A 25,529-nucleotide genomic window follows, 5' to 3' on the forward strand; every position below is an offset into this window, starting at 1 on the left:
TTCATCTCTTAACTGCTGTTCTCTACAGCTGCTGCCCCCATTTCCTCCAGACCCTTCTCCACAGCCTCCAATTTTCCTGCAAAGGCGACAAGGCCACATCAGAGGAACAGCTTCAACTCAACTTCTTTAGTCCCACAGAATACATCCATAGCTTCATCTTCTGGTCTCTGAGAAAGTGGGATCTAATATGCGCTGGAAATTTTGCCACTTGCAACAACATGGATGGACCTTGAGGGCATTGTGCTAAGTGAAATAAGTCAGATGTGAAATCTAAAATAAAATAAACTCATACGCACACAGAACAAATTGGTAGTTGCCAGAGGCAGGGGGTCATGAGTGGGCAAAATGGGTGATTGTGGTCAAAAGGTACAAACTTCCAGTTATAAAATAAGTCCTGGGGAGGTAATTTACAGCATGACGACTGTAGTTAACAGTACTGTATTGCATATTTAAAAGTTGCTAAGAGAGCAGATCTTAAAAGTTCTCATCACGATAAATAAAAATGTGTTACTATATATGGTAATGGATGGTAAGTAGACTTATTGTGGTTATTATTTCTCTAACCAAACTTATCGTGGTTATTATTTCTCAATACATACAAATATCAAATCATTATGTTGTACACCAAAAATTAATATAATGTTATATGTCAATTATATCTCAATAAAAAAATAAATGAAATGTGCCAGGAAAACCATGGACTATCATGCCACAGTTAGAAGCAATGGACTAGATGTCACACAGCAACCGCTATATAGCCTAAAAACACACTGAGTGGAAAACAGTAAAGCAAAATAAACGCGATAGCTTTTTTCCCATATTAAAAAAAATGGTAGATTGTAAGAGAACATAAAATCTACCATCTTAACTACTTTTAAGTATGCACTTCAGTGGCATCAAGTACATTCACATTGTTGTGCAACCATCACCACCACTACTAGGAATAATGCTGCTATGAACATTTGCGTACGAATTCTTGTGGGAACATACATTTTCTATTCTCTTGATAGATTTTAGAGTTTCTCTATGCAAATACGAATATATATTTTTATTTCTCTACCCTCTTTGCATAAAAGATAACATACGCATCAGTGAGCACCCTCTGTTTTTTTACTTAAAAAATATATATCTTGGGGATATTCCAGATAAACAAGGGGAAGAGGCTAGAATGTTCCATGTGGTGATTGATTAGATTTTGAGATAGCATATGAATTCATGTTGAGCTTAATATAGATAGAGATGGTTGCATAAAATAAAGTTATATAGACACACAAACATACAGGAGTTGCTATGCACACATGCATTTCCTTACTCTGTCAGCTGAGAGGGCCCAAAACCAACACCCCAGTAGCAATGAACACACCTACTACCCAGTACTTGATTTTTAATACCATTCTCCAATAAATAGAACCAGGGCTCCTTAGAGAAATGTCTGATTCTAGGACTGGGGCAGGAAATGCACAAGATTAGCCTGGGTCATCTTTTACTGCCAGAAAGTAAGGAAATGCTCAAAAAAATAGCAAAACCAAAAAAAAAACAAAACAAAAACCCACAATGATGGATAATGTCATTTTAAACAGGGAAAATATTTCTATAAGATAAATTTCTAAAAGTGGGATATTGAGCTAAAGAGTATGCACATTAGTAATTCAAATAAATATTAAATTCCCCGCCGTAAAGGTCATGCCAATTTATAATCCCACCAGCAATGTAAGAGAGTACATATTTTCCCATAGCCTCATCATAGGGTGTGTAATCAAACTTTTGCATATTTCTGATCTGCTAGAAGAAAAATGTTTTTTCAGTGTCCTTGTAGCTTGCATTTCTCTTTTTGCAAGTGAAGCTGAGCAAATATTCATGTTTTGTTTGCATTTCGTTTCCTGCGAGCTGTCTCTCAATATTCTTTGCCTGTTTTTATACAGGCTTTTTGTGGTTTTCCCCATAAAATTCTAATAGCTATTTATATTTTAGGAAGATTTGACTTTTGCATAGGGGCTGCAAATATTTTTCTTTGTCATTTGTCTTTCCACTAGGTTTTTAGTGTCTGCTACATGAACTCTGCCCCTTCACTCCAGCAGAACTGCCATTTCCGGGCAACCTGTCCCCTCTGAAAGCTACATCTTAAAGCTAGTTCCTCTTTTCCTGGTGAAAGCTGACTCTATACTAAAGACTCCTCTTGTGTGTAAATGACATTTATTGTGTCTTTGTCTGCTTCAGGGGTCACATAGTCTCATTAGAACATGGAAAATACAGGAGAGCACACAGAAGAAAACCTCCCAGGATAACTGCTTCCTATTTATCAATGCCTGTCAACGTTTGTATGTGTATGTGTGTGTATGTGTGTGTTTATTTATGTACAAAATAAATTTCTTATATGTATCCAGTGCCCTTGGGAGTCTATAACTTCAGCTTTTCTGCCTCTTGGATTGCTCTTGTGCTTATTCTGTCTCTACAAGGAGGTGAACAGGTAACGTGAGCAGGAACTCTTCCCTCCTGCCTATCCCCACAACAGCCTCATCCTCTCTCCTGGACCATCCACCTTTCTCCTGCTCCCTCGCCCCCACAACCCTTTCTAAGCTTCATCACTGCCCACACTCTTGTCAGAGACATCAGACGCTATGTTTAATCAAATCTTCAGACCACCTTGTTGGAAACCTGGGTTCATCAACCCATTTCCCCAAAATGATCCTGATTTCCTACTATTAGCGACACCAGCCAGCAGGAATGTCCAGCACTCACCTAAGCATTGCTTCGGCCTGATGCCTGTGCACACCAAATATTTCCTGAATTCACCTCACTCTGTTTTTGTTCATGCTCTTCTTCGCCTGGACTCTGTCCCCACCATATAGCAGGTCTCCCCACAGTATGTGTCACATTCTTCCCGTCCTCTGCCCCCTGAGCATCCTTTGCCTCTCTTCTTCTTCCTCTTGAGTCCTCCTCCTTCTTGGCCACTCCTCCTTCAAGCCTCAGCTCAGAAGCTCTATCCTTCAGGAGGCCTTCTCTGAGAAGTTCCACACAGGCGCGGACACACATCCCGGGTCCCATGCTGGCCACGTGCCCGGGACTCCTAAGGTACCAGTCGCTTTCTCTGGCAGAGCATTTATCTCTCTGTATTGTTATTTCCTGTTTACTCCTCTATCTCCCCTGCTGACCACATATTGGCACAGGACTATCTTTTTCACTGATACATGGATGAACACTAAACAAGTTTGTTGACTAAGAAAACGAAATGCTCTCCCGGCTAATGTGAACACTCCCAACAATTTAAACCGTTAAAGGTCTCCATGGAAGATGCCTCCTGAAGAGCCAAGGTATCCCTGTTGGAAGTGGAACCCTCTCGGGTCTGACATGCAAACACTTCTACCTCAACTGTCTTCCTGCCAGCCTCTTCCTACTGTCACTGAGATCCTCTCTGAACCTCAGTTTGTTTATCTGTCCATAGACAAGAACACTCAGAGGAAAATTATAAAGACCATACGAATCACATACTTTGTAAATGGCAATGTGATAAATGAAGTATTATTTGGTTTGAGAGCTGCCCATTTCAATTAATTAATTAATTGGGTCGTCTGACCTCTCCCAGCACGATTCTAACTCGAATATAAACTCTGCAGGTAGATTTTTGTGTAGATAATCATTTATGTATCCCAAGAATGAAGACATGTTCAAAATGTAGCTCTTTAGAAAGAACCATATTTTCTGTTATTCAACATTTGTGTTATCAGATTCAAATAGAATAAATACGCATCAGTTGAATCAAACACAGAGAAGTCTAATGGCATCTGTTTTGTCATAACTGACATGGACTTAGCATCAGTGGTCTTGACAGATGTGCATTTCCCACACCCACCATTCCGGGTCCTCCAATCACTCAGGATGAGGTATCTAGTCCCTTCCCTCATATTTTCAGAATTCCCTCACCAAGAGGGAGATGTGGGTGAGGGAGGGGAGAGAAAAGGACTGCCTGGGTGGGTCCCCACTTGGATTCACAAGGGGCAGGTGAAGGGAGATAAGCAGAGGTTTGGAGGCCACCAGCAATCTTTCCGGGCCAGTGACTCAGGGAGCAGGCTGTGATCCCCTGGATTGCCATGGGAGTCGTGTGGCAAGGTCACCTCCACATAAGTAGGTTCCCCTGTCCTCCCTCTTTTGCCTGTCCTGTTCCCACTCCCCTGATGCCAGCCTCATCCCTGGCACAAAGCAGCAACTCTTGCCTATGGGGGCGAGATAAGGCAGAAAGGGGCTAGCCCCGGACATCCAAGGAGTAACTGAGGACAGAAAGGAGGATGCCCACCAAGGGAAAAGCCAGAGCTAGAGGCCTGCCTTCCAGCACCATGCTTCCTAACTTCCAGACAACACTGCCTTTACTGCTGGGGGCCAGAAACTTGCGGGAGACAGGGAAGAGAAGGAAAGAGGGGAAAAGATGGAAGAAAGTTAGGGAGGTCCAGAAAAAAAGAGTAAGAGGTTAGGGAAACCAACACATGTTTTCACTATTGAATAAATGATATGCAGAATAATAATAAAGTACAGAGGATGGCAAATAATATAAGAGAATGCTTCCATGTATTTACTACCAAGATTAAACAGTGTTAACATTTTGCCATATTTCCTTTAGCTTTCTTCATTTCTTTAAAGGGATAATATTTTACAGACACAGCTATAATCCCCTCCCCCTACCTGTGGACCATCATTTCCTCTGTTCCTCTTCCCTTAAAGGGGGCTATTCTCCTAAGTCCTGTCTGTCTTTCCAATCTGTTTCTACTTTTACCACATGGGTATGTATACACAAATATATATATATATACAATTGCTTACGTGTTTTAAATTTTTACATAAATGGCATCATTTAGCTCTAATTCTTTTGCCAGTTGGTTTTCCTCAACATCACGTCTTTGATACTTATACCCATTGATATGTGAGAGTTAGTACATTCATATTATCTGCTGTAGAGTATTCCATTTTATGACTGTTTACTTTTCTCCTCTTGTGGACATTTGTTTAGTTTTTTTGTTGTTGTTATTACCAAAAAAAGCATAAAAGAACATCCTCGTACACATCTCTCTGTGCACATCTGTGAGAATTTCTCTAGAGTCACACCTACAAATGGAATTGTTGAGTTCCAAGGAAATGTTTCCAGCTTTACCAGATATTGCCAAATTGCGCTCCCAAATGACTGAGCCCGTTAACCCTCCCTTCCAGTACTCCATGAATTTCCACTGCTCAGGGGTACTAAACGGTAGCTCTTTCAAGATATTGTTTATACTTTTCACATTTATGAGCCACACGTATTTTCTCCTTAGGAAATGACCCACTTATATTCTTTCTTTATTTTTCTTTGGCTATTTTTTTTTGGTCCTTTTCTTATTTATTATAAAAATACTTTATTTATAATTGGTACTAAATCTTTTTCGGTTATTTGGATTGCAATTTTTTTTTCTCCAAGTCTCTGAGGGACTGTCTTTTCATTTCGTTTGTAGTGTCTTTTATGAATTTAAAGCTTTGGAATTATTACTGAAGCTGAATGATTGATAAACGGGAGTTCATTATACTATTATCTCTACTTTTGTGTAATTTTGAAAATTACCATAATAAGAAGTTTGTAAAAATCTCTAAAACAAATAATTCTCTACTATCCCAAATTCCTAAAGATCAGCTCCTATATGTTTTACTTTCCACATACAGGTCCCTAATGCCAGTGGAATTTCTTTTTGTAGTTGGTGTGTCAGAGGATCAAACCTATCTTTCCCTCGTGGATGGCCGACTGTCGCAACTCCAATTTCTCACTAGTCCTTTCTCCTCTAAACACAACTTCCACCTCTGCCCCATATATTCTTGGACTTGTTTCTAAACTCTCTACTTCATTCATTAGTCACTGTGTCTACTCTTGCACCTTGCCACACTGTTTTCATTCCCATATGACCAGATTGGTATCTATAGAGCCAGATTTGCATCCCCTCTTTTTTCATCTTCAGATTGATTTCGCTATTCTTGGCCCCTTTTCCATATAAATTTTATTATCAGCTTATCCAATTCTAGAAAAGGAAAAAAAAAAAAAACAACCGTTGGGTTTTCGATCGGAATCTCATTGACTTTCCAGATAAATTTCAAGAACTAACATCTTTGTAACTATACTTTCCTGACACCTTGGCACACCCATCCAATATTTAGATCTTTTTTTGCAAAAATTTTGTTTGTTTTCTCCCTGAAGGTTTTGCTCAATCTTTCTTAGGTTTATTCTCGGGGCCTGTGGGTTTTGCTGCTCTCCTTCCTCCAATCAAATATGCCAGGCATGTCCTTCCTTACTTGATCCATGTCCTTCTTCCAGCCTTGATCCATGTCCTTCTTCCAGCCCCTTGATCCATGCCTGGGAAGCAGCTGTCTTATCTCAACAGCTGACTGTTCCTGAGAGGCCTTGATAGAAGGGCTGGGCTCACATTCCCACCCTGAGTCCTGTCAGCTGAGTCTGGGGAGAGTGACAGTTGTTTCAGTGGGGACAATGGGCTGCATTCTATTCAGGCTCCTCTCTGAGCCTCCTGCTTCCCAGACATAGCAACTGCTCTGGTGGATAGGGTAGCCCACCTGTCAACTCTTTTAGGCAACATCCAACTCCCTAACCCACTTTCTTTGGGTCTTACGAGCATGTCTAGTGTGTGTCTTACTGCCCCATTGCCTGTTCATGGGTCTTTCATTGCCTGGCATTGGTGAGCAGAGGAATGGTGGTCATGGGTAAGGGCCTGTCTCTCCTGCATGTATAATCTCTTACCTCAGAGATGTGGTTCACAAAGTGTTCTCTCAATTGTCATCACATTCAGGCCTTGGATCCTCCCAACAGCCCCACTTCTTCCTTCTACTTTTTTGAGCCCCACTCAGGAAGGTGTTTTCAGGACTACTGATGCTATGATTGGTAACAGGGCTGAACACCGGATTCTGGGCTAGTATTCTGCCTTACCCGCCGATACTTCCTCTACTTGGCTGGCCTACGCACCTGCTCTAGGTACTGTGCCTCTCAGCACTTCCTGCCCTTGATGAGGCCTCCCTGGCCTTTTTTCAGAACTCCTTGTTTGGAGTTCAGCACTGCCCTCAGCCTCCCATAACCAGGAAGCAGTCCAGGCCAGTGCTGATCCCTTGGAGGGAATGACAGGAGAGTGAAACATGACAGCCAGGTCCCAGGGCCTCTATCAATTCTTCAAGCATTAACTGAGCCTCAGCATCAACTCCTGGTGGCTGCTCATGAGCATCAGGGGGCCTCGTGGCGGGGCTTCGAGGAGTAGCCCATTGGGAAAATGCAAAATGATGAAAGGAAGAAAATTCCTGTTTATTGGACACTTTCTAGGAGCCAAGCTCTGGACCTAGTATTCTCCTATCTTTGAATCCTGCCCTTGGTAGGTGTTATGATCATCCCCACTTTAAGGAAGAAGACCACCATACAGCACAACTCTAGAGGGTGTCATGCCACCTGCAGTCTGAGTCTGCTCATGCAGCAGAGTGACCCTGAGACAGGGTGCCAGAGCCAGTACTTTAATCAAGTGAGCAATGCAGAAGCACTCTTCACCTCCTCGTGCAGGTGGGTACTGTGTCAGAGGTGATAGCCAGGTTGTAGAGTGCTTTGGACCCCTGAATGGGATAAGCAGAAAGAGGTGGGAGGAGCAGGAGGAGCAGGAGGCCCAGTGCTCCCAGGTCTTGCAAAAATTCTTAGCTCTATTACTATTCTCACCACCTCATCTTCAGTTTACCCATCTGGTTGCCTGCTGACTCTCTTGGTCTGTCCATCCTGTCTTTGGCACCTTGCATAGGCCTGGCACACAATAGGCACTCAAGGCTTATTGTTTACATGAACGGTTTGATGAACCGATACCTATGTATAGGGGTGGTAGGAGTCCCCAGGATGCTTCTAGATGGCTCTGAGGATCTAGGAAGAGGATCAGGGAGGATGACTCCAGGGGTCACTTAATGCCCAGCCCACAGGTTTCCACTTCACGAGCTGGCCTCCAGATACTTTTTTTTAATTGACTTTAAAACACAGAAGTTATGACCAATTTCCTCAGAGTTTCCTGGCCACTCCCTGGCCAGCAGAGGAAAAGGGGTAGAGGTCAGGATGGTGTAGGCAAGATACATTATAAAAGGCTAAATCAGGAACTAGAAGCAGCTTTTTTGACAAAAGACATAAGTCCATACTCTCATGGAGTTTGTATTCTAGTTGGGGAGGCAGATAATCAACAAGATAAGGAGGTAAAATACATAGCACGTCAGACTGTGATTTGCTGTGGAGACAGCAGAGGAGGAGGTAGAGAGGAGGCAGTAGGAGATGGGGTGGAAGGAATATACTTTTAAATAGAACGGAAGGATAATATTTGGGCAAAGACTTAAAGGAGGTAAGAGATGGAGCCATGTGGCTACCTAAAGAGCCTTGCAGGCAGGAGCAATAGTAGGTGCAAAGGCCCTAAGGCAGAAACATGTCTGATACAGTTAAAGAGCTGCAAAGAGGCCGGTGTGGTTGGAGCAGAGGGAGAGAGGCAAGAACCAGAGGTTGAATCAAGAAGCCAGGGAAGGTCAGACCATCTAGGACCTTGAGGATCATAATTAAAGCCTTTGGCTTTAACTCTGAGTGAATGGGAGTCATTGGACAGTTTGAACAACAACAACAACAACAACAAGATTTGATTCATGTTTTATAAAGATTATTATTCTGGTCACTGTGTGGAAAAGAGAAAAAGTAATACCAGTTAGGCAGCTACTATGGTAATTTAGGCAAGAGGCGATGAATGCTCAGACGAGGGTAGTAATGGTGACATTGGTGAGAAGTGGTGAGATTCTGAGTACTTTCAGAGTAGAGGCACCTGGATTTACTAATGTAGGTAATGAACTGCAATGGGAAGACAGAAGTCAGCATAACTTCTAAGATTTTGGCCAGACTAACTAGAAAGGTGCAGTTGCCATTTACAGAGATGGGAAAGCTTGAGGGAGAGGCAGGTTTGCGGGGAGATCAGGCCATGTATTTACTGTGTGATTCTAGATAAGTTGCTTAACCACATTGAACCTGTTTCTTTATGTGTACAATGGTTAATAATCACTCCCTTGCAGCGTGATGGTGAGGATTGAGTAAGATCACGAACTCACAGGCTTGGTACGTTTGTTTAGATAAATACACGTCCCACAACGGCTCAGGGATAACAAATGGCCATCATATCTTTTCAGGAAGCAACCAGAAAAAGAGGAAGATAATGCCTATAAATTTGTATTCTAGGTCCTGCTGCCTCCTGGTAGAAGTGGAGCAGAACTTTTTGATGGTTAAGTTTTCTTTCTTCAAGATCTTCACTGGTTTTGGAGGTGCGATGATGCTAATGGAGGCTGGTAGTGGGATGATGATAAATGATCACATTCCTAAGGCTGTGACGTTTACAAAACACTTTCACTGCTATTACCTCATTATTTCCATTTTATGAAATAGAATGAGGTATTTAAAAACAAAACAAACTCAGGTTGTCTCTATATCTTGCTATCACATGAAACTTCATTTAATTTCAAGGCAGGGGTGGAGGACCGGGGGGCGCGGGGGTGGGGGGCGGGAAGGGAAGAAAGTAAGTGGAGAAGAGGATCCTGAAGTATGTATTTCTCTTCCTGTCCCTAAGTGGGAGTGACACCTAGCTCTATATAACTGGGCCCAGCTGAGTTGGGCTGCAACCTCACTCCTCTACCTCAAATGCCTCCCCAGGTCCTGTTCTCCCTGTCTTGGCCATTCAGAGCATGCCTGGTGTGTCTGGGTTGCAGTCTTACCTGCTTCTGGGGTTTGGGCAAGTGGGTCTCAGACAGTCTCATTCCAGTTAGTTACTCCTCCCAGCTATTCTTAGTTACTGAAGTAACCAAGGAGGGGATTGGAGCCCCAAAGAATCAATGTGCCTATGGTCACATCATTAGAAAGTCTAGTCTGGGTTCCAACTCTAAGGTCTGCACTCAGCAGGGAGAATTCCTACATCTGTTCCCATTTCTTGCAGTCCAGCTGCCCCTCCCCCATATACCAGGTGCCGGCAGGCAGCTGTCTCTTGCTTGCTCCCCCTATCCGGGCAAGCTGTCCTGGGTGGGGCCGAGCTGGGTGGGGCAGCCCAATGTATTGAATGTCCGTCCTCTGAGGCTGTGTCCCCACAGGCAAATTCAACCAGAGATTGCTTCTGAGCAGTGCTTCTGACTGGTGAGAGTTGCTGCCCATGGATGGGGGTGGGTGATTAGGAGGGTAAGAAGTGTCAGCTCAGCGTGGATCAAGGGCCTGCTAAAGACAACTTAAAATTGCCTGGAGAAGAACTCCTGCTGGATCGAGGGAGAAGGGATGGAGAATGTCAGGAGACTGAGGGTGTGGAAGAGGAGGGGAGGGTCCAGGAAACAGTAAGAGTCCCAGCTTTACTATGTAGTGAGAACCCTCCAGCCAACAGCTACCTGCCAAGAGAAAGGGCTTCAGGAAAACAAATGTGACCTGTGAATTGAGGTCTGGAGAGAGAGAGAATGTAAACCAAAGTGTGTGTTGTGGGGAGATACTGCCCACCCCATGTCTTTACCAGGAGCAGGAAAGGCAAGCCTAAAGTCTGGATTGCCTTCGAAGTCGCTGACCCAGCCATGCCCGTTCCACTGCTCCCGTTACTGCTTCGAATGCTGCTGTCCCGCCTGCTCCTGCCCGCTGCCCGCCTGGCCCGCCAGCACCTCCTGCCCCTGCTGCGTCGATTGGCCCGCCGCCTAGGCTCCCAGAACACACGAGAGGCTTTGCTGGGCTGTCTGTTGTTTGTCTTCAGCCAGGGACACCCGCCAGATGCTGAGGAGGCCTCCAGAGTGGCACACCCAGAGAGGAGGGAGAGGCTAGCCCGGCAAAAATGAGGCCACGAGTCCTGGGAGCAGCAGAAACTAAATGCTTTCTTTTGGAATGAGACAGTCTTGGCACCGTCACTGACTACAGCCTGCCCAGTAGGCATCAAGATATGGTTCAGGGCTGAGCATGAGATGGGTCCAACTAAGACATGTCTCCTGGCTCCCAGCAGAAAGGCCTGGAACGATGCCCTGGATCTAGAGAAGACCCCATTTTTACCCCTCCCTCCCTGCATTCCTCCCAAGACCTTTCTGAATCACCCCGGGCCTCAGCAGCGAAAAAAAATGACTCTCCCCCCTCTCCCCACCACCAGATAAGTGGAGACATAAGGTCCAATGATGGACAATGCTTAACCCAGAGAGAATTGACAATTTAGTGCAGATGCAAGGTTTTAATCTAGATTGTCTTCCAAACTCAGGATTTATCTTAAAAGAATAAGACCTTGATTCCCCGAGAAGCAGTCCTGCCCCCAAAGCCCAGCATGTAGGAGGTGCTCAATAAATACTTCTTTATTCTTGGGATTCCTCTGAAAGTCTTGTTACCCATACCTGAGCCGAGCCTGCACTGCACCTGAGTGGGAGTGGAGGACAACTCAAGGCTTTCTCTGATCCCCTATTCCATGTCCCTGTCAATCCTCATCTCCTGGAAGTTCTTTTGTTTCAATTCAGCCAATAGGCACACTCTGATCCAGCAGTCCTGGGGCTCTCTTGGAGAGAGTTTGGTCATCCAGCTCAAGGTAAGAAGGAAAACGTCCTTGACTGAGTTTGGAGACTCTTCTCAGCTAATGGTGGTTGGGAAGAGGGGGATTTGTTGGCTTGGGGACCCCTGTGGTCAGTCTCCCAGGGGAGCAGAGCAAAAATAATGCATGCTCCTGAGAGGGACTCTGTCTCTGAAGAGATGGGGTGGGGGAGGGTGGCCTGAGGAATTCACTGCTTTACATACCTCCCCAGTAGGAGGCCCCTCAGGGGTCAAATATGAGTTGTCAAAAGTATCTGCATTTCAGCCTCGAATAATTTGCTTAGGGTTCCCCTGCAATAGTCCTCCCTCCCTTCCTTAACCAGCGAGTCTCGGGCTCCGGGGTCTGAGGGAGACGGTAAGGAATACAGGCATCTTTTAGTACCCCCATCCGGTCCCCACACCCGTCATAAGGTTAGGCGTGGGTAAGACCTGAGACCAGAGCTATGCGGCCCCATCCCAGCCCTGCGGGGTTTTCCTTCAGACTCTCCCTCCACCCACCCTCCTCACCACCGCTCGACCATCTGCTTCCACCCGGTGTCCTCAAAAGCCAGTGCACATGCTCGCCCCGCACGGAAAGTCGGCCTGGGGTTAGAGGTGGAGTGAAGCGGGTGTGAGCTCCTGGCCTCCTAACCCAGTTCCCTCTCGAGTCACAAGCAATTTTTTTTTTTTTTTTGACTCCTGCTCCCAGGCTCCCTTTCCGTCCGCTTCCCCCGAAGCGCGCCGCGCTCCCGAGCAACGGCAGGCAGGACAGAGCCCGCCGCAGAGCTCCGGGCGGGCGCGGGATTGCCGGTTGCAGCCCCTCTCCGCCCCGCCCCTTCCCCACCTCACTCTACCCTCCCCGCGCCTCCTTCGGCAGCTCAGACCGGTCGGACGCGGCGCGAACTGCGATTTCCGGCTACCGCCCCAACCCCGAAGTGAGGGGCCCAGGAGGGCAACCAGAGGCCTGACGGCCTGGGAATTTCCGTCTCTTCTCTGCAACTTCGGATGCACCTCTAAGGTCTCCGCAGGTGTGCGGGGAGCAGAGGCGGGGGCCGGGGCGGTGTCTGCGGTGTTCCCAGGCAGCACGGTGGGGCGGGGCGGAGAGTGGTGCTGGTAGGGCTCTCTGCGATGGGGCTATCAAAAGAGTCGGCTTCTGCTGTTTCTGGCGGAGTGGATACTTTTCTGGGATTTTGAGGGCCGCTGTTAGATGACTGCCCCTCACCCCAACCACATACAGATCACTCAAGGTCAGAGGCCAGCCAGCCCAGAGCAGGGTGTAAGGGCAGAGGTCTGAGAAATTAGAAGGGCAAGCCCAGACCTAGCTAACAGAGTCCATACCCACTCTAAAGGAAGATGAAGGAAGTGATCCTGTCTCTATTTTAAATGTTGATGTTTTGTTCATCATGGGTTTTTTGCAATAACTTTGATTTTTTTAAAGTATTGCATTAAAATATTATTTATCTTAATTCCTGAATTATTTGATGTCCCCTTAAAATTTGCGCCTCAGGCAAGTGCCTCACTGTCCTCACCCTAGTCCCAGTCCTGCCACAAGGCCGTGGAGATATAACCACTAATTCAGCTGACAACACACAATCATGAGACACGTCCTGGTGACAACGCTGGGCTGAGCAAACACACTTCCAGCAAACAGATGGACACAGGGCTGGGGGAAGATAGGACTTTGTTTGTGAGGTGGTGAGGCAGGCTTGAGGCCTGGGGAGGAGGGAGTCTGGGGCAAGCCAGTCTCAAATAGGGTGGGGGTGGGGTGCAGCTGGATCAGCCCTTCCCACCCCACTCCTGTGCCAGGGACCTGAGGGAGCCCAGGGAGGGAGCGAGCCATAAGATTGGGTGGATGGTGGCAAGGACTGCCTGGACCTGGCTAGAAAAACTCCAGGCACAAGCTGGTGTGAGTTGGAGCTTTAAGGCTGTCCAGCAGAGGGCCCTAGCACCCAGAAACCATCTCTGTCCAGGGAGGTAACTCTGGAGGGGTGTGGGTGCTGGCTGGCAGCCCAGGTAGGGTGAGTGCCAGATGGGCTTCTCTCCAGCAATAACAGCCCTGGCTGTTGCCATTTAGAGAGCAGTCCAGGCTTCAGCGGGGGTGGGGAGAGGAACCATCCTTCCCCTTTATGGCCTTGGACCCTCACCACTTCCCTCCAGTTTCTTTCCACTTCCAGCCCCCTTGGCACACAACTGCAGCCACTGGCCACCAGCCTGGCTATGCTTGGCAGATCTGTCTGACCCCTAAGGCCTGCCATCCCCCAAAAGCCCACAGCCGGGCAATGACAGTGGGGAGAGAGGCAGGGGCCAAAGAAGAGGAGAAAGGAGGGCCAGGAGAGGAAGAGAGAAAGATTGGACAAACACTGGGTGGGAATGGGGAGGGGGGGCGGGTGTTGTTGATCCAGACATGAAGCCGTTTTCAAGCCATGGGTCAGTGCCTAGAAAAATAACCACCAATATCCCTCTTCCTGCCCTCTGCTTGGTTAAGGCTTCGGATGATGCTGTGTCATGTCTCTGTGGGACAAGTTGTAGGAAGGCTGGGAGCACCCCTTCTGGAGCATCCCTTGATCCTAAGTAGAAAAGCTATCTCCCCTCCCAGGGCCCCATCTGTTCTCTGGGGAGAGGATGTGACTGCCTTATCCCTATGATGTTAGTACTCCTAATTGTTAATTAGTGTCTGTGGCTTCGCCAGAGAACAGGCCTCTTGGTGCAGGAAGGGAGGAGTGCTGTACTGGATTTTCTCTCCTCAGTGCCTCTCCAGACTTTGGATTATCTTCCAGCACTGAGGGCTGCTGTAGGGGCAGAGATTCTCCTTCTTCCCAATTTACTAACCAACAAAGAACGAGGGAATCCCTTCACCCTCCCTTGGAGGTACTAGAAGGACTGACCACTCCTCAGCATACCCACCCGCTTCCTTCTCTACTAGTGGAGGATGTGAAGCTGGGCAAGGCTTCTGCCTCAGAGTATCAGGACTATAGGATTCACTCAGGATACAAGGCTGTTCCCTTGCTTTTTCTCTTTGCTTCAGTCTTTCCAAAGTTCTAGATTTAGAAAGGGTGAATCATGAAGGTGCTATAGGGCTGTGCCTCTACCTATCACCCCATACAGAGCCACACATCCCCCTCCAAGTCACAGTTGTGGGTGGCTGTGGTGTTTGTATAGGTGCGTGGGTCTGTGTGTGTTAGAGGTGGGAAAACCCACCATGCTGGTCACTGATTATATATGTCAGAGGGATCCCAAGGTGTGTGAGGGGGTGGGGGTGGGGGGAAGAGCAGAAGACAGGACAGGTCTGAAAGGAAGAAAGTGACACCGAAAAGTTCACTGCAAAGGAAGAAGGTACACTGTGGGGAAAAAGTGGCGTGGGAGGGGATTTGGGGAGTGATGGCTGAACATCTGAGATATAGTATGGGTGGACGTGGGGGCGTCTGGGCCTGTTTGAGCAGGTTTGTCTCTGGGAAATCCCCGAGACGAGTTATGTAGGATTTGTGTAGCCCCGGCGCGCAGAAGACTAGGGGTACCAGTGTGGGGTTGTACGCTCCAGCGCCGCGTGCACCTTGATGGGGCAGGGATTGGTGGGGCCAGGCCCAGAGAAGTACGAGCTACAGAAATAACAACGCGAAGCGTGGGCCAGGCGGCGATGCGGGGAGCAGGGTCTTGGGATGTGGGCCCTTTCGGGTTCGGAGCAGCTGTGCTGTTGGCAGGGGCGGGCCGGGGCGGGGCCGGGACGGCTGCGGGTGGGGGAGGACGGGGAGAGCCAGCGGCGTGGGGGCGCGCCCGGGGCGGGCCCAGTGGAAGGCGGGTATGAATGCGCTGCAGCGGGCGCGGGAAACGGCTAGAGAGTGCGCGGATATCAGCGTTGGAGGGAGGACTCCTTCCTGGCAGGTGCTGCCTGGGGTCGGCGGGGCTGGGGAGCCGTGGGGCTGGGGAGCGCCGGGACGTAAGGCACCGCTTCCCGCCTGCCACGAGGGCAGGGAGGCCCGGCCTGGCAGCTGCGCAGCTAACAGAGGGGACGCCAGGTGGGGGCACCCCTGCGTAGAGCATGCGGAGCCGCGCAGCACATGGCGTGCAAAGGGTCGGGGCTCAGAGGGACCCTGCAGGGACCGGAACGCGAGAGGGGCAGGACGGAGTGCCTCCTGGGCCTGGAACCAGCTGTCGCCGAGTTGACCTCCGGAAAGGGCGGGCGAGTAGATGGTTAATAGCGATCAATCTGGTTGGTACAGGGGAGGGGCTGCGCCGTTAACCGCTATGCGTGAGGGGAATGGGGCTGAGAGCACACAAAACCGAGCTGGAGAGACTCTCTTTAACCCCCACCTTTTATTAGCAAACTCGTGTCCCTAGCTACCCCTTCCTAGGTCCTTATTAATTCCCAGAAAGAGGACCCTTCTTTAACTCAGAAAGGACAAGGACACACACCCCAGGTGTTCTTCCCAAGGAAGAGCAGTGGTGGGTGAGGGCTGGTCCCACTCTGCCCCTCGCCCCTCTTGGAGCCTCCCCTCTGCCCATTTCTCTGGTAACCTTTAGGCCCTCCCATTTGTCCTGCTTGTGAACTTTTCCATGCCAGGATGTGGGAGGGAAGGTTGCCTTACACGTGACACCCATGTCAGGCTGCAGATGACCTGGGCCTTCACCTTATTTTTCTCCCTTAGTTGGAGTAGAACACCCCCACCTCCCAGTATATTGGGCTAGTTGGGTAGCAGCCTTTATACCTCCCTCTTCACCCCAGAAGGAGCGTAGAATAAGCTACATGTAGAGTTTGAATTCTAGCTCACTCCTTCACCACTAGCTCTGTGACCTCAGACAAGTGATTCGATCTCTCTGAACTTTAGCTGCCTCTATCTGTTCAATGGGGACAATTTAAAACTAGCTAATAGGTGGTTGTGAGGGAAGAGAGGGTACCTGCAGGTAGTGGCTGGCCCCATATGGAATCCTGGGGAGTGGAGAATTTGATGTTACCACAAGGATCTGTCTGGAAGCTGGGATGCATGAAAGGTGTTAGGAGCATGGGGGTGGGGAGGTATTCAGTTTGGTGGCTGCTTTCAGGGCCTCATCTCGGCAGGCCAAGGCATGGCTGGAGGGACACCAGATTCTCTGAGCTGTTATCAAATCCCCGGTTGCTGCTGGGCAAAGGCAGACAAGAATAAAACACCTGGGCTGGCCTGCTGAGTGTCAAGATGTGGGCGGGGGAGGGGGCTGCCCCAGGAGTTGAATTGTGCCCAGGACTGGGGTGGGTTTGGCTAGAACAAAGAACAGGTATGTAGCTGGGGGAGAGGGCAGAAATTAATACTTCTCTAAGCCTAAGGCAGATTTCACTAAGGAAGGAGACGTACCCTATTCTCTCCACTCAGTCTCTGGTCTGGTTTGAAACAGCGTCCATATGCTCTTTGCCTGTGGGGGTGGGGGTGGAGCACAGTATGCTGAGGTGGGAAGCTCAGGGTTCTCCTCCCTGCTCCCTAGTAGAAAACTTGTCTTGAGCCTTCTCTATCCACCCCTCAGGGTACAGCTCTCTTTTCCTATCTCTCTAGAAAATGTAAAAACATGTTGTTCTCCACTCTGTGCCCACTGCCTAGAACCTGGTTAGCATGCAGAGGTTCTCGGTAAATATTTGTGGAAAGGATGAATGAAAGAAGCCCTTTGCCTCTATCTGGAGGCCTGTGATTCTGCTCCTCCCTTCCTTGTTCTACAACCCAGGTGTGGGCTGGGGGACTGAAGAGAGCTTTTAGAGAGTCTGGAGTTTACCCAGGAAGGGGTTGAGAAGACTTACAGGAACAGGTAGAAAAACCCCTCGATGGTCTGGGGTACTGGATGGTATCTCTTTGTCTTGAGGTTCGGATCTGGAGCACTGGCTGCACCTGAGTTGACCCACCCCCTCAGCTCCCCTGCTGAGACAATTGGGTCTCTTATCTCCCAAGCTACAGGGGTAGTGTTTTATCTTCTGGTTGAGTGTATGTGAGGCTTCTCAGAATGAGGAAACTTCCTCCCACAGCAAGGCCTGGGGGGTTCTCTCCCCATATGCCCTGTGCCACTGTCTTCATTCTGGACCCTTACCCAGGAGGAGCCCATGGACAAGGCCTGCTGCCTGAGCCGGAGCTAGGACGACCTCCCAGGGACTGCCCAGGCCCGCTCTGCTCTCACCCTTCTGCTGGCAAGTCTGGGCATCTGGTGAGTGCTGGCCCAGGTAGGCAAGAGGGGAAGCCAGTCCTCGCTCCAGAGCTAGGCCTGGATGCACCAGGACACGCCTGCCTGCCTTTCCATGCCATCTAAAGGGAAAGCTGTTTCATCTGCTGGTTCCAAAGAGGTCCTAGCTACAGAAATAACAGGGGAGAGCAGGAGAGGGACGCTGAGGGGGAAGGCAGGAGAGGGACACAGAGGAGGAGGCTAGGAGCTTTGGGACTATGCAGTTAGTCAGGCCTGTGCCCCCACTCCCCGCAATCTTCCCTCTAAGTTTGCTCTCAGAAAGGGAAAGAGGACATGGGCCTGAGAGTAAGTTAGAGAGGAACCAAGGGGGGATGGGGTACCGCCGGGACCAGGACTAAGGGTCAGGGGCGAGGCCAGTCTAGGTTGTGGAAAGGGCTGTGTCGCATATCTATCGGAAAGTATTTTCCTGGAAAACTGGCTAGGAACTAGGAAGCCCCTGGGCAGTAGCTGGAAAGGAAGATTGAAGTGCCACCAGCAGAGGGGCTAGAGTCTGAGGTGCCTCTAGGAGGGAACAGGCTCTCTAGAGCCCACTATAGCCATGAGTCCAAGGGCTCCCTGGGAGGGCGGAGAGGTCAGATTTGCAGAGAGGTCCTGGAGGGGGAGGCCTCTCTGGCTTGGCCTCAGTCATCATTGATCCCTGTGGCTGCTGCTACTACAGATCTGTTTGTTTTGTGCCTCCCTCCTCCCCCCACCTCTCCCTCTCTGCTCTATCTCTTTTCTGTTTCCCTCCTCCTCTCCCTCCTTCCATAGTTGTCACTGTCCCTGACCCCTCTCATCTTCCTTGCCTTTGCCTGTCTTTCTCTCCCTCTCAGTCAGAGTCCTCCTCCTTCCCTCCTGCTCTCCACCCGCTGGTTTCCCAGCTTACAAACTGCTTCGCTGCTAGATAAAAATAGCGATGGCAGCAGCCAGGCCAGGCCTGGCGCCAGGTAGAGCCTGAGCAGGCAGGGGGGCCCAACAGGATTGCCCAGAGGGGTCAGATTGAGCAGTCCTGAGAGGCAGGGCCGATAGAGGGTCCTGCTGGATTGTAAGGCTTGCCAGCTCAGCCTGCCTTGCCCGGTCCTGGCCCCCAAGAGTCTGAAGAGGCCTGTGGGGAAACGGGGCGAAGACAAGGCCTCGCACTGCTTCTGCCCCCAGCAAGCCTCAGAAGAAGGGAGCTGTCAGCCAAGCAAAACCAAGAACGCTGTCACCATGACAACCAGTCACCAGCCTCAGGACAGGTACTGGGGGGACCTGGGTTGGAGACCCAGGGGAGTGAAATGGGTCTCCAGGGGGCTGGGTGTGGTATCCTTTGGAATTTGGAGTTGTCACTGCTAACTGGCCTTCTAGCCAGGTAGCTGTGAGTCAGGTCTGCATCTGGGGTGGGGGCTATGCATGCCTTGGCTGGCTGCTGGCTGGGGTTTCTGTGGGGAGGGCAAAGATGGGTGGGTGGCAGCCCCTCCCCGGCCTTGTCAGTATTTCCACTGTTGCTTTCTGGCCAGCCAGAAGCTTCCAGCTCCTCCCACCATCACCGTGGGGAGATATTTGTCAGCACCCCTCATCCCTGAGCGCATCTGGCAGGACTACCCGTCCCTCAGGGCTGCCTCTGCCTTAGATGACCTCTTCCCAGTCCTTGCTCTGACCTCTCACTTCCCCACCTCTGGAGCCTGTGAACTGCCTCAAGTTAGACCCATAACTGTGATTGTACATATGTGTTTTAGGGTAAGAGGCTGTAGCTTGATTCAAGTTCTCCAAGGAGTCTAGGACCCAAGGAAGGTGACGGAGTCATGCCTCAGATCCAAAGCTCTTCGACTCAGGCCCCTGACCCCATCACCTCTCCCTGCTCATTCTGTCTCCTTCCTATGCCAAAGGCTAGAGAACTAGACCGCTTCTGGCTGTGGGACCTTAGGCACTTAGTTTAATCTCTCCAAGATTGTTTTCCATCTGTAAAATAGAGGCGAGGTTTATTTGGAGGGAGAGAATGTAAGGAGACAGAATTTAAGGTGTACAGGCTCCAGGTTGGCTCCCACCCTCGTCTCCACTCCCAGGCTGCCTGCCTGCCCCTTCTCAACCTCACCACTCCCAGCCGTTCTCTGAGCCCCTCTCCACTGCCATCACCCGTTGCACTCATGCAGCCTCCACTCTCACCCTCTATCCCGTGTGACCTTGGCTGGGAGTTTCTCCCTTCATCCTGGGTCTCTGAATCAAACCCTTAGCTCTCTTTTTCAAGGTGGGGAGGATATGAGAGAATTGGGGAGATAACAGTTATAATGGCCCAGACCTGCGCAGTTGGTGTGTTCACCCAGGCCCTCCCTGTGTGAGGTCAGGCCCTAGTCTCACTGCTTTGGGCTTTGTCTTTGTCTCTCTGAGAAAGCAGATGTTGGTTGGGAGGATATGGTTGACACATCTTGAGACCACAGTGGGAGGGTCTAGGGCTGCCTGGGGGAAGCTGGCCCATCCTAGACAGGCCCTGAGGTATAGGGCTTGGGGCCGTGCCCTGGCCAAAGCTGGGGTGGCACTTATTTACACTCTGGGGCCCGGGTGACGTCCAGTGGCCTGATACCTCTTGGCCTACCCTAGGCGGTGTGACCTACAAAGCCGGTTCTGTCTGGGCCCGGAAAAAACAGCTTTCACTTACCAGCTGCCCAAAGGCACCCCGCCTGCCTATCCCACTAGGTCTGGAATAGTCTGGGAGTTTCTTGACCTCACAATCCTCTTTGGGGAGCCACACAGTCCCTGCCCAGACTGCATAATCATAATCACTTCCAGCCTTCCTGGCGGGGGTGGAAGACACTTGCTATTTGCTTTCTCACTCACCCACCACCCCCAGTCTTTAGCAGGATTTCTAAAACTACCTCCGGATGTGTGGGTCACACTGGTTCCCAAGGCTGCAAGCTCCCCTGAGTCTTTGGGGGCTGAGAACCACCGTCCTGCGGTCATGCCCTTCAGCCCTGTGTCCCTGGTCCGCCTCCCGCTCTGGACTTGACTGGGCCCTTTTCCATATCCCAGGACACCTCCCCCTCTGCACACACCCATAGGAGGACACGTGCACATGGACACAAACACAGATGCCCTGTACCCTGGGACAGCCGGAGAGAATAAAAGTCAGGGAGGGACGAGCTTCCCCAGGTTTGATCTGGGGAGGAGGGGAGGATGGTGCGAGGATGGTGCGTCACTTGGTCCCTCTTCCCTTTCCCATCTGCAGGTACAAAGCCGTCTGGCTTATCTTCTTCATGCTGGGTCTGGGGACCCTGCTCCCCTGGAATTTTTTTATGACAGCCACTCAGGTGAGACCAAGGGGACTGGGCCCCGGGGGGTATGTCCACTGGGCATGTAAGGCCTGCATCTGTACTCGTGGGCACAGGGAGAGAGGTTCCAACACTTCTCTGCATCCCCCATAGTACTTCACAAACCGCCTGGACCAGTATCAGAACATGTCCTCTACTGAACCGAGCAGGGATATCCAGGCCTTGGCCACCACCACAGCACCCTCTCCAAAGCGGAATTCTCTGAGTGCCATTTTCAACAATGTCATGACCCTGTGTGCCATGTTGCCCCTGCTGCTCTTCACCTGCCTCAACTCCTTCCTGCATCAGAAGTGAGCACCAGAACCAGCCTGACCCTCGGCTGCCTCCCATGTGCCCTGGGCTGAGCCCCCGCTTTAACCACTCTTCTCTGCCGCCTCGTCCTCTCCCGCAGGATCTCCCAGTCTGTTCGGATCCTGGGTAGCCTGGTGGCTATCCTGCTGGTGTTCCTGATCACTGCTATTCTGGTGAAGGTGCACCTGGATGCCCTGCCCTTCTTCATCATCACCATGATCAAGATCATGCTCATTAATTGTAAGCAGGGCTGGGAGGGGATCTGGGGCAAAGACTTTTTCACATACCCCCACCCTTCTTTCAGACCCACAGGCAGCCATTCCCCAGAGGAAATGGATGCTGTGGGCAGTCAGGGTTCAGAGGCCTGAGCAGGCAGAGACCAGGGCTGAGAGTCTGGGCAGAGAGAAGGGCCACTGAGTGTCAAAGACTCACTGGGAGGAAAGAAGGAGTTACAGGGACCTGTTTTCCCATGAACCCCAGCCTGCCCCCTCCCCTGCTAATGCCCGCCTTGTTCCCCCAGCGTTTGGTGCCATCCTGCAGGGCAGCCTGTTTGGTCTGGCTGGCCTCCTGCCTGCTAACTACACGGCCCCCATCATGAGTGGCCAGGGCCTGGCAGGCATCTTCGCCTCAGTGGCCATGATCTGTGCCATTGCCAGTAAGTCTTGCTGTCTCTCCGCCTGTTGCTCTGGTTTTTGTGGAGAGATGGGGGTGGGGCCTGTCTCATCACAGACACCCTCCACCCCCAGGTGGCTCAGAACTCTCAGAAAGCGCCTTCGGCTATTTTATCACAGCCTGTGGGGTCATTGTTTTGGCTATCATCTGTTACCTGGGCCTGTCCCGGCTGGTGAGCAAAAGAAGAAAGCAGGGGTTTGGAGGCTGGGGGGGGGGTGCGGGGGGGGGGGGCGTCTAGGGTTCCAGACCAAGGGTACTCTGAGGCTGAAACCTGTGGGGGGACGCAGGGTTTCGGGAGATACCACCTCTGAATCCACCTCCCGTCTCCCTCACTTTATAGGCATTCTACCGCTACTACCAGCAGCTCAAGCTCGAAGGGCCTGGGGAACAGGAGACCAAGTTGGACCTCATTAGTAAAGGTCTGAATAGCCTGAGGAAGCCAGGTGGAGGACAGCCTCCTGGCAGGGGGACAGCTGAGCTCAGAGGGCAGAAACCAGTATATTGTTAGCTGGCAGAAATGAGCCAGAGGCCAGAGGGACCACAGGTGGAGTGAGGGGGACAATGGGAAATAAGGGTTGGGAAAAATAAAGTTGGGGGGAGATCCTGGATTACCCTGAATACCTGAGGACAGTGGGAAGCAATTTCGGATTCTCGGACAAGGTCAAACATGAGCTGAGGCTCCCGGGAGAGGTCAGGACGTAAGGACTGGTGCTATGGGGATTTAGAGAAGGTCTGGGCTAGGTTTTAGGATATGGCTATACACTGTAAGGGGTGTCTACCCCCAACTAACTCCAGCCCTTTTGGGGGATGTGTGTGTCATTTTCTGTTGCTCTGTCCTTTCTGCAACTTGAAGATCCTTCCACAACCTGTCACCCTCCAGGAGGACAGCCAAGAGCAGGCAAAGAGGAGCCTGGAGTTTCAGCCCCCAACTCTCAGACCACCAACAAAAGCCACTCAATCCTAGCCATCCTCAAAAATGTGCGTGGGGAATGGGGCATGGGGCATGGGGCATGGGTGTCCTGCCCTCTACCTCTCAGCCTCTTTCTCTCCTCATCCCAACCCCCCTGACATTGTCCATCGAATCCCTTTCTGACCTGAGACTGGCTACTCTCCTGGATTCTTGTTCGTGCGTGCGTGCGTGTATTCATGGTTCTTCAATGCACGGCCACCATGAAGACATGGGCCTGGGTTCCTTTCCTCCAGATCTTGGTCCCGGCTCTCTCCGTCTGCTTCATCTTTACGGTCACCATTGGGGTGTTTCCTGCTGTGACCGCGGAGGTCAAGTCCAGCATTGCAGGCACCAGTACCTGGCGTAAGGACACCATAGGTTCCCAGGATGGAGACAGGGACTTGAGCTGGACTGGGGTTGGGGAAGAGGGGACCCTGGGCTGCCATCTCCCCACCTTGACTCTTCTGTTACATTTGCCCTTCCTTGGGCTAAAAGCATCTCTACTTTACAGTTGGAAAAACAGTCCAAGTGAGGGTCAAGGTTGTTAAATCTGCCTGCGGACCTCATAAACATCCCCTAATGTAGTCTTCCTCTTCCAGAGGATTACTTCATTCCCGTTTCCTGTTTCTTGACTTTCAATGTCTTTGACTGGCTGGGCCGGAGCCTCACAGCCATATCCATGTGGGTAAGTGGAAGAGGGTATCAAGCTCCTGTGAGAGGGAAGAGTCCACCCTGAGACCAAGAACCTATGGTGGCAAGGGGATCATGCTTTTTTAAAAACCAAGAACATGATCTATAGTAAGGTATACAAGTCTTAAGTGTATAGCTTAATGAGTATAACACACACACACACACACACACACACACACACACACACTCTCACACACACTCCCTCCCTCCCTCCCTCCCCTCCCCCCTCCATAATCACCAGCCAGGTCCAGAGGAAAAACATTTCCAGCATTCCAGAAGGTTCTACTCTACCCTCTCCCAATCAGTACCCCTAAGGGTATCCAGGCTCTGAGGTTTCAATTCAGATCCTGAGTGACTAAATGGAGCCCTGGGGGCCACCCCCAGCTGAGGCACTGCCTGGTTGCTACAGCCTGGGAAGGACAGCCTCTTGCTGCCATGCTTGGTGCTGGCCCGGCTGGTGTTTGTGCCCCTGCTGCTGCTGTGCAATGTCCAGCCCCGCCGATACCTGACTGTGGTCTTTGAGCACGATGCCTGGTTCATCATCTTCGTGGCTGCCTTCGCCTTCTCCAATGGCTACCTCGCCAGTCTCTGCATGTGCTTCGGGCCCAAGTGAGTGGGGAACCCAGAGGCATCAGGCAGGATCTAGAGTTCCAGCAGGGGATATTTGATAGACGGAGAGAGGGTAAAAGGAGACTCCCTGATCCTGGAGCTTAAGGTTTCCAGGCTAAGAGAGGAGATGCTTGGGAAGGGGCACCTAGGCTAAAGGGGTTTTTGTGGGAAGTGCGGGGGTGGGGTGCACAAGCTAATAGGGATGTGGGAGGGGGCTCTCAGGTTAGGTGGAGGGCAGACCCCAGGATGTGTTTCTCTAAGAGGGAAAAGCCAGATTGGGGTTGGGAAAGGAGGATGTGTTGGCTAGCAGAATTAGGTGCTCAGGCAAATCTCCCCACCCTTGATGCTCTAGCGGGGTGGGAGGGCTGGAGTAGGGCCCATCCTAAGGTAGCCTTGCCTCTCTAGGAAAGTGAAGCCGGCTGAGGCAGAGACAGCTGGAACCATCATGGCCTTCTTTCTGTCTCTTGGCCTGGCACTGGGGGCTGTCTTCTCCTTCCTGTTCCGGGCAATTGTGTGACCATTGACGAACAGAGGACTGCACCAACTGTCTGCTCCTGCCCCTTCCTTCTGCAGAGATGGGCAGGGGTGGGCTGTAGGTTTTCTCTTCTAGCCAACTTCTGCTTTTTCATGGCCTGTGGTAGGCCCTGGTGTCCAGGCCCTGAGGAGGGAGCCTCTGGGTAGACAGTGGGGGGATATTGTGGGCCTCAGGGTCAGAGTTGAGAGAGAGGACACATTCTATGCATATGCTAGAAACCCCCACACTTGGATCTTACTGATCCTTGATTGAGCGGGACGACGGAGGTTCCTAGGCTCAGTGTGTGTGTGTGTGTGTGTGTCTGTGTGTGTCTGTGTGTGTTTGTGTTGCCTGTACTAGGGGCTAGGACTGTCTCTTCTAAGGTCCAGTCTATATCATTTGCAATCCCTCCTTATCCCCCTGTCCCTCTTCCTCCAACCTCTCCTTGTCCCTCTCCTGCTCCCCCTGCCTTGTTCCCACCCATCATGCACCCTATACAGTTGCCATTTTACTGCCTTTTTTATACTCAACAAACCAGGTACCTTCAGAGGCTCTCTGACTAAATAAACCATTTTTTTCCCTCCATGGCTTCCTGTGTCCTCCAGCCATGGCTTCATGCCCTGGGGACTGTTTAGGGATGGAGTCTGGGGGGATGAGCATGACCCAGCTGTGGGGTCTTGGCCAGCACTGGGCCTGGGTCTAAGGTTAGGGGTGGGGGTGGGGGGAGTTAGCCCTCTTACCCTCAGAGGGGCTGCAGTGCCCCCT

General features: G+C 50.6%; 2 protein-coding genes across 14 annotated transcripts; both read left to right on the forward strand.

The window, feature by feature from the left end:
• Positions 1-10,463: 10,463 nt before the first annotated feature.
• On the forward strand, positions 10,464-12,404 carry MYMX (myomixer, myoblast fusion factor). The gene is made up of 2 exons (XM_023527661.1): positions 10,464-11,939; positions 12,273-12,404. Exon 1 carries the CDS (start codon positions 10,603-10,605, stop codon positions 10,855-10,857), a length of 255 nt encoding a protein of 84 aa, XP_023383429.1. The 5' UTR covers positions 10,464-10,602; the 3' UTR covers positions 10,858-11,939; positions 12,273-12,404.
• On the forward strand, positions 12,398-25,353 carry SLC29A1 (solute carrier family 29 member 1 (Augustine blood group)). Of its 13 annotated transcripts, none has more exons than XM_011354739.2 (14): positions 12,398-12,591; positions 17,610-17,719; positions 18,827-18,972; positions 20,937-21,018; positions 21,133-21,329; positions 21,431-21,570; positions 21,851-21,985; positions 22,077-22,174; positions 22,343-22,421; positions 22,856-22,980; positions 23,206-23,314; positions 23,551-23,636; positions 24,051-24,250; positions 24,656-25,353. In XM_011354739.2, exons 3-14 carry the CDS (start codon positions 18,944-18,946, stop codon positions 24,765-24,767), a joined length of 1,392 nt encoding a protein of 463 aa, XP_011353041.1. In that variant the 5' UTR covers positions 12,398-12,591; positions 17,610-17,719; positions 18,827-18,943; the 3' UTR covers positions 24,768-25,353. The 13 variants fall into 13 exon arrangements, with proteins under 13 accessions (XP_011353041.1, XP_011353042.1, XP_011353043.1 ...); XM_011354740.2 differs by having other exon boundaries at positions 22,883-22,980; XM_011354741.2 differs by having other exon boundaries at positions 18,854-18,972.
• Positions 25,354-25,529: the final 176 nt, after the last annotated feature.

The sequence above is a fragment of the Pteropus vampyrus genome, unplaced genomic scaffold (assembly GCF_000151845.1).
Source record: "Pteropus vampyrus isolate Shadow unplaced genomic scaffold, Pvam_2.0 Scaffold18, whole genome shotgun sequence".
Taxonomy (NCBI): Eukaryota; Metazoa; Chordata; class Mammalia; order Chiroptera; family Pteropodidae; genus Pteropus; species Pteropus vampyrus.